Source organism: Colias croceus, chromosome 1, assembly GCF_905220415.1.
Source record: "Colias croceus chromosome 1, ilColCroc2.1".
Lineage (NCBI taxonomy): Eukaryota > Metazoa > Arthropoda > Insecta > Lepidoptera > Pieridae > Colias > Colias croceus.
In genome coordinates, this window is record NC_059537.1 from 2,189,504 (window position 1) to 2,198,595 (window position 9,092).

A 9,092-nucleotide genomic window follows, 5' to 3' on the forward strand; every position below is an offset into this window, starting at 1 on the left:
AGACACCTTGACACATAGAATCCTGCCAGTATAATATATTTTCTTTTCAATTTGTTTGTACTTACCTAGTTAGAAAATAATTATTTGTAGTAGATAATATTTTTTCACACAATATGTAGGTTGCCTGGAAGAGATTAATTGTTAGTAATAACGCCTTCTGTGCTGTATGTTTTGTACAATATTTTTAATGTCTTGTATATTATTATTCGCAAATGCGATGAAAATCTAGAGAGATGGGAACACAGAGGAGAAAAATCGTGCGGTCGTTCACCAACACGATGGATATAGAGGTACCAAGTCAAAAAGTCATCTGTCACTCATTTCAACACGGTCGTAAGAGACGCCATGGACAGAGACCGGTGGAGGCAAATCATCCGCTCCAGGTACAAGCCCAATGCTGACCACGAACATTATACAAGAGGGACTTACAATAGAGAGAGAAAGATATTATTATTGTTATGTTATCAGCATAATAAAAAATAAAATAAATAAAATAAAAGAATATAAGTACCTAGGTACATCTTTTTTTAGTATAGAATCTTACTAATATAATAAATGCGCAAGTTTGTGAACATGGATGGATGTATGTTTGTTACTCTTTCACGCAAATACTAATAATAAAATATTTTGAAGAGGCGATGGGAATATAATATTTTCAATTTACCTCAATTCTATTAACATGGTTTTACCTATAAAATTATCAGAATAATTATAGAAAAGAACTCACTGCACTTCTACAGTAGTATAAAACTTAAAACCTTAACTTATGGATGTGTGTTACTATTCCACGCAAACAATACTAAATAATTTATCTGAACTAAATATTTTCGTTTGTCAAATTTTAATAATCATTGAACTAATGATTGATTACAGGTATTAAACTCGACCTTTTGATATATTACCATTGACAATACCCGTAAATAATAATATAAATACTAGATTTATTTATCTGTGACAATAATTGATGGTCAATAAAGATTATATTATTGTATATATTTCGTTTGGTGTTTTTTTAATCGATATTTGAAAAAAATTCCTAGTCATAAAAAATAAACTATAAACTTGATAAGTAGTTAGTATATTGTCTAATCTATAATATAAATATAAAGCTACACTACCACTCACTCACTCACTGACATCGCTTTTCTCGGAAACTACGTGGAAAGTGGGGGGGATTTCGACGTGATCGTGTAGAGGTGCGCCGAGTGACCAGAGGAAAAATATAGCGATCTCGATCACCTTCGAATACCGAGTGGACCCCTGGTGGTGCGCAGAAACGGTGCCACCTGGAGGGGGGGTGTCTGAACAAAAAATGCTCGGAACTGGTGGCGATTACCAGGGATGATGGAAAAATGGTGATTTTCGCGAAAACAAGATGGCCGCCGTACTTTGCCAAAATCGCCGTTTATGAATCCTTACGTCTCAAATTTGGCACACGTGCTCTGTTTGAGCTGGCGAATCGATCGGTACCCCGTTCGAGTGGCTCCGGGCCCCAGTTTCCAACTTTCATACAACGTAAACTCCAACGGCCTGCGGAAACGGTGCGAGTTGGGTTGGGGGTCCCGGAACTAAAAATGATCACCACCCTGGGACGCTACCAGGGAGCCATAGTGGGACGCTCGATTTTGGAATTTTTCCATTTTTGGCGAAAACATAAAAACGTAAATTTAGACGAGGTGGTGCAATGGAGAAATACACCAATGATGCATTCGTACTCGCCCAGCTCCCAGGATATCCAGAAAAATCCGAAATCTTAAACTTTCCCTCATCTCTCGAAGACGGTCAGCGGCCCGCGCAAACGGTAGCAGCTGCATCTGGGGTGCTCGAACTAAACTTGGAGTAGACCTCGAGCAATTACCACAGATAGTGAAAAAAATTCAAAATGGCGGAAAAAATGGCCGCCGCCATACAAATTCTAAAACGGCCATCGCTGGTCCGATTGCGCTGAAACTTGGCACAGAGGCTTTAATCGAGCCGCATATTAAGTTGGCATACTCATAATCGAGTTTCCATCGCTGGTTTCCGAGTTTCATACAACGCGAAATTCGACGGCTCTCCGAAACGGCGCGAGATGGATGGGGGGTGTAGAACTAAAAAATGATCAGGAAGATGGGGGGCTACCAGGGCAATCGAGAAATTTCAAATTGGACGCAATTTTTTTTTCAAAAATGGCCAATTTTTCAAAGCAAGTTGGTGGCGCCGGTTACTTTACGATCGGTCTGAAAATTGACTTCTGTGCTCTAATCGGCCATATTTACAAAACTGCATACTCAGAATTTCTCTCCGACCCTCGGTTTCCATTTTCCATACATCACGAAATCCAACGGCTCTCTGAACCGGTGGCAGGTAGGGCGGGGTCGCGGAAGTAAAAAATGTTTAAAAACTTGGTCCGCTTCCAGGTATATGAAAATTTTTGCTAAAAAGCGAAATTTTTTTTTTCGAAAATTTTGTATGGAAATTTCCATAGTAGGAAGGGTAATTGAATAGCATCGGCAAAAGACGGCACCGCGGGCTGCTTGCTGCCCGCGCACCGCGCAACCTCGAAGGTCGACAGCCTCCCGGAGTAGAAAATATTTATTAACTTTTGAACTACCGCACGAGCCAAGCGAGCGAAGCGAGCGAGTCACGGCAGCGGCCAGCGTAAACATTCAAATAGGTAGCGAGGAGCGAAGCGACGAGCGTGTTAGGTTAACTTTTGAACTACTTACCGCACGAGCCAAGCGAGCGAAGCGAGCGAGTCGCGTTAACGGCCGGCCTAAATATTCAAATAGGTAGCGAGGAGCGAAGTGACGAGCGTGTTAGGTTAACTTATGAACTACCTACCGCACGAGCCAAGCGAGCGAAGCGAGCGAGTTGCGGCAGCGGCCGGCCTAAATATTCAAATAGGTAGCGAGGAGCGAAGCGACGAGCGTGTTAGGTTAACTCTTGAACAGTTTATTATGAAAAGTCACTGCCCGCTATCGATAAGACGTTTCAAAAATTTTACCAATATTTGAATAAGTAATTTATAAGCAATTTAAGTAGCGAGGAGCGAAGCGACGAGCGTGTAAGGTTAACTTTTGAACTACCACACGAGCCATGCGAGCGAAGCGAGCGAGTCACGGCAGCGGCCGGCCTAAATATTCAAATAGGTAGCGAGGAGCGAAGCGACGAGCGTGTTAGGTTAACTTTTGAACTACCTATCGCACGAGCCAAGCGAGCGAAGCGAGCGAGTCTTGGCAGCGGCCGGCCTAAATATTCTAATAGGTAGCGAGGAGCGAAGCGACGAGCGTGAGGTTAACTCTTGAACAGTTTATTATGAAAAGTCACTGCCCGCTATCGATAAGACGTTTCAAAAATTTAACAATATTTGAATAAGTAATTTATAAGCAGTTTCGACTGACTGTAGAATCGCTGTTAGCAGATGTTACTAATGGAAAGGAAATTCGAATGCATTTTCAAATGACTGAAAATTTCTGCCCTGGGATGAGCCGCGAGCTGCTTGCAGCTCGCGCACCACGCACCCTCGAAGGTGGACAGCCCCCCGGAATAGAAAATTTTGAATGGGGAATTTATAAGCATTACCGACTGACTGTAGAATCGCTGTTAGGAGATGTAACAAATGGATAGGAAATTTGAATGCATTTTCAAATGACTGAAGAATTCTGCCCTGGGATGAGCCGCGAGCTGCTTGCAGCTCGCGCACCATGCACCCTCGAAGGTGAACCGCCCCCCGGAATAGAAAATATTTGAATTTGAAATTTATAAGCACTTCCGATTGACTGTGGAATCGCTGTTTGCAGATAATAGCAAATTGACGGGGAATTTTAATGCATTTTCAAATGACTGAAGATTTCTGTCCTGGGATGCTTCGCGGGCTGCTTGCAGCCCGCGCACTACGCTCCCTCGAAGGTGGACAGCCTCCCGGAGTGGAAAATACTTGAATGGGGAATTTATAAGCATTACCGACTGACTGTGGAATCGCTGTTAGCAGAAAATTACAAATGGACTGGGAATTCTAACACATTTTCTAATGACTGCCCTATTGCTTCAACCCAGGGGCAAAAGGGGCTCGCGGGCTGCTTGCAGCCCGCGCACAACGCACCAGCTAGTCTATAATATAAAAATGAATCCCAAAATGTGTTGGTAAGCGCATAGGTAACTTGAGAACGGCTGAACCGATTTCGTTAATTCTTTTTTTATTTTATTCCTTGAAGTACGAGGATGGTTCTCATGTAGAGAAAACGTAAATATGTACCACGGGCGAAGCCGGGGCGGACTGCTAGTGATATAATAATAATCTTTTATAGGGTCTTCTATGCATTTATATTTTTTGTTTTTAAATCTTCAGAAATGATTATGATTATATTTTAGGCAATACTAAACGGCTAAACTAAACAATTTTTAGTGTTAATTTTTTGTTACAGGACGTCACATAACAGACGTAATTTTAATGTAACGTAATGTATAATTAGCAATAAATAAATTCTTGTCCGGAAAAAAACATTACGTTTCTAAAATGTTTGACTATAAGATCGAAAGTGTAAGCTTTGGTCGGAGTAATATGAGTTCGATTTTTTATTTTATTTTCTCGAGTAGACCCGGGGCAAGAGGCTAGTAAATATTGCACTTGCACAAATGTGGCTTTAGGCTGGTTGCAGAGCTTGACAGACCATCAGTGCGTACCGTCGGTCCTGACGATACGCATCAACAATGTTACTACATCAACAATGACTCATAGTCATTGTTGATGTAGTAAACGCATGACAATACGCGTGCGTATGGTCGGTCTAGCAATGAACGGTTTTATGAATTTCCATACATATGACAAGCGCGACTGACGTACGCACTGATGGTCGGTCAAGCTCTGCAACCAGCCTTAACCATTCATTTCCGTAATATCGTTTATTTTTGTATTAATCTCACTAATCAAACTATATTTACGACAAACGTGATAATGCCAAAATAATCACGTTGCCACAAATTTTCTTGACAGGAAGTTATACAGGATGTCCCAATGATATTACTGATTATCTTGACTTATATGCATGTATATTTGCTCGTATACGCATAGGTATATTTTTTTAATTTAATCCTGTGCCGCACTGTTAGATCCTCATTTAAATAGAGAAATTAACACATAGATTGATATAAGATGAATTATCCCTATTAGATTAAAAAGTAAGCAAAGTTTGCCAAAAAGTGTCTTCATTGAAATCTAACAACGTAATGTATTACATAAACTTGTTATTGACTAAATAAATAACTGACAAATTTTAATGGTACTTAGATCAATTTATTTAAAATTAATATTGTCGAACAAATGACTACTTAAAATAAATTAACTGTCAAAATGACGACTATAGAGTTAATTTTACACTAATTTGTTTCTTGTTCCGTGTTCCATGTTCCAGTGTGGATTACATTCCACGTTCGATGTTCCGTGATCTTTTCCACAAAAAATTTTCCAAATCTTCTTATTTTAGTCTTCTAGTACAAAATGTTTGTACACAATCCTACCGTGACAACGTGAAAAGCTGTGTTAACAATATAATGAATAAATCGTGTTTAGAATCCGTTATTCTTTAATTTGTAAACGTATCTATAGAATTGTTAAAGCTTTAAAACCTCTGTTGAAAATTTTGCCCTGTATGTATTTGATAGTTTTTTGACGTAGGTTAGGCAAACTAAAATTTAAAACAGAAAAAAAACAGAGATATTATGATTGTATATGTCAGACATCGTATAATATATAAAGTTTACCATTTAGAACATCCTGTGTATGAGGGAGTTCCCGCTATTTATTTTGAATAGCAAACAAAATTGTTTGAACTATTTGTTTCTAATTATAATTATATTGTTTCGGAATTCGGAGTAAATAGTACGAGAAATCTTACTCTCTCATAAAATACCGATCGGGAATATTTCTACAATATGTTACCGCTTTTCATAGTATGGTTTCATGTATCTGGAGTATCTTCTTGCTACTATTCCATTCTACTCTCTAAGATAGTTCCAATAGTTTTTGAATAAAAAGATCAAATTATATTTAAGTTCTTCAAACATTGAGAAAATATATCATCATTCATCACGAAAGATGAATATTCTATGTTGAAAAGTTGACCGTACCTTATCAATGTGATTTGTAATCGTTCCAATAAAAATCTTAAAATATAATGCTATTTCATTATTACTTACCAACGATTTTCATCTATTTAAGACAAAAAGTAATAAATTTTAACTATAATCTGGTATTAATCAATCGATATAGAGTAAATTAAATAATGACAGGCTGGTTTAGGCTATCGGTGCAATAAAGATAATAAGCCCTAAACGTATTTGTTAATTTATTAATTATACTCGAAAAAGATAAAGTTTTGTATAAAACATGAAACTCGCAATGAGAAAGCACAGTTTATATTCGATATAAACATTACAACAAATCAAAGAGAGGTAAGAAAATATTATACTATAATATTGTCAAAAATTAAAATATAATAAATTAAATCATTGAATAGTTGACTTATAACTTAATACTATTGTATTGCATAACCTAATTAATTATTTTTTAAAGAATTATACTCTACTAGAAAAGTCACTAAATTGTTCAAGTTTACGTAGCTGTAAATGCACTAATTTTTTTCTTTTATTTTTAGGAGAAGAATGAACACTTTATTTGTCTTGGCGGCTTTGGCTGCGGTGGCTGTTGCGGTTCCTGCCAATCGCTTCATTTGGATTGGACCTGCATTAGTTGAAGAATATGAGCCAATCTCCGTTGGTCCCGCTATCGTGAAACCAGGAGGCATTTCCGTAGGACCTGCCGTCATCGACCAATACCAACCGATCTCTGTTGGACCTGCAATCGTTGACCAATACCAGCCAATCTCCGTTGGTCCAGCTATTATTAAACCAGAAGGTATCTCCGTAGGACCCGCCATCATTGACCAATACCAGCCCATCTCTGTTGGCCCCGCTGTTGTTAAGCCAGAAGGCATCTCCGTTGGACCCGCTATCATTGACCAATACCAGCCAATCTCCGTTGGTCCCGCTATTATTAAACCAGAAGGTATCTCCGTAGGACCCGCCATCATTGACCAATACCAGCCCATCTCTGTTGGCCCCGCTGTTGTTAAGCCAGAAGGCATCTCCGTTGGACCCGCTATCATTGACCAATACCAGCCAATCTCCGTTGGTCCCGCTATTGTAAAACCTGAAGGTATCTCCGTTGGCCCCGCTGTTGTTAAGCCAGAAGGTATTTCAGTAGGACCCGCCATCATTGACGAATACCAACCAATCTCCGTTGGCCCTGCTGTCGTTGACCAATACGAGCCCATCTCTGTTGGCCCCGCTGTTGTTAAGCCAGAAGGCATTTCCGTTGGACCCGCCATCGTTGACGAATACCAACCAATCTCCGTTGGCCCCGCTGTCGTTGACCAATACGAGCCCATCTCTGTTGGCCCCGCTGTTGTTAAGCCAGAAGGCATCTCCGTTGGACCCGCCATCATTGACCAATACCAGCCAATCTCCGTTGGACCCGCTGTTGTTAAGCCAGAAGGCATCTCCGTTGGACCCGCCATCATTGACCAATACCAGCCAATCTCCGTTGGTCCCGCTATTGTAAAACCTGAAGGTATCTCCGTTGGACCTGCCATCGTTGACGAATACCAACCAATCTCCGTTGGCCCCGCTGTCGTTGACCAATACGAGCCCATCTCTGTTGGCCCCGCTGTTGTTAAGCCAGAAGGCATTTCCGTAGGACCTGCCATCATTGACCAATACCAGCCAATCTCCGTTGGACCCGCTGTCGTTGACCAATACGAGCCCATCTCTGTTGGCCCTGCTGTTGTTAAGCCAGAAGGCATCTCCGTTGGACCCGCCATCATTGACCAATACCAGCCAATCTCCGTTGGACCCGCTGTTGTTAAGCCAGAAGGCATCTCCGTTGGACCCGCCATCATTGACCAATACCAGCCAATCTCCGTTGGACCCGCTGTTGTTAAGCCAGAAGGCATCTCCGTTGGACCCGCCATCATTGACCAATACCAGCCAATCTCCGTTGGTCCCGCTATTGTAAAACCTGAAGGTATCTCCGTTGGACCTGCCATCGTTGACGAACACCAACCAATCTCCGTTGGCCCCGCTGTCGTTGACCAATACGAGCCCATCTCTGTTGGCCCCGCTGTTGTTAAGCCAGAAGGCATCTCCGTTGGACCCGCCATCATTGACCAATACCAGCCAATCTCCGTTGGACCCGCTGTCGTTGACCAATATGAGCCCATCTCTGTTGGCCCTGCTGTTGTTAAGCCAGAAGGCATCTCCGTTGGACCCGCCATCATTGACCAATACCAGCCAATCTCCGTTGGACCCGCTGTTGTTAAGCCAGAAGGCATCTCCGTTGGACCCGCCATCATTGACCAATACCAGCCAATCTCCGTTGGTCCCGCTATTGTAAAACCTGAAGGTATCTCCGTTGGACCTGCCATCGTTGACGAATACCATCCAATCTCCGTTGGCCCCGCTGTCGTTGACCAATATGAGCCCATCTCTGTTGGACCCGCTGTTGTTAAGCCAGAAGGCATCTCCGTTGGACCCGCCATCATTGACCAATACCAGCCAATCTCCGTTGGACCTGCTGTTGTTGAAGAATACCAACCCATCTCTGTTGGCCCTGCTATTGTAAGGCCAGATGGAATCTCCGTTGGACCCGCTGTTATTAAGCATTAATGACCTATGCCCGATAACCCCAAGATCGTTCACTTTAAAGAAACAAATAAAAAAGACCACTATTTTTCTAACAACTGACTTTTAATGTTCTTTTCAGTAAATAGAAACAACTTATAAAATGAACTTATAATTAGTGATCTGATCTATGATTTTGTGTACTCGTTGTTATTGTTTTGAAAATTATATTTATTGAAAATTAAATGTGTTCATATGTTATGTCCTTATAACATTTATGTAGGCATTTTTCTAAATTGAATATAATACTATTACTATCTATGTGCAACACGCCTTAATTTTATGGCTTATTTCACGTGCTTAGTTGTAAACGAATTTGAAAACTATCCAATTCGGCATATTATTTTGAAATGCAACCTATAAAAAAATCCACA

General features: G+C 40.8%; 1 protein-coding gene across 1 annotated transcript; it reads left to right on the forward strand.

Moving 5' to 3' along the window:
* Nucleotides 1-6,642: 6,642 nt before the first annotated feature.
* On the forward strand, nucleotides 6,643-8,703 carry LOC123697612 (protein FAM186A-like). Its single transcript, XM_045644156.1, has one exon. It carries the CDS (start codon nucleotides 6,643-6,645, stop codon nucleotides 8,701-8,703), a length of 2,061 nt encoding a protein of 686 aa, XP_045500112.1.
* Nucleotides 8,704-9,092: the final 389 nt, after the last annotated feature.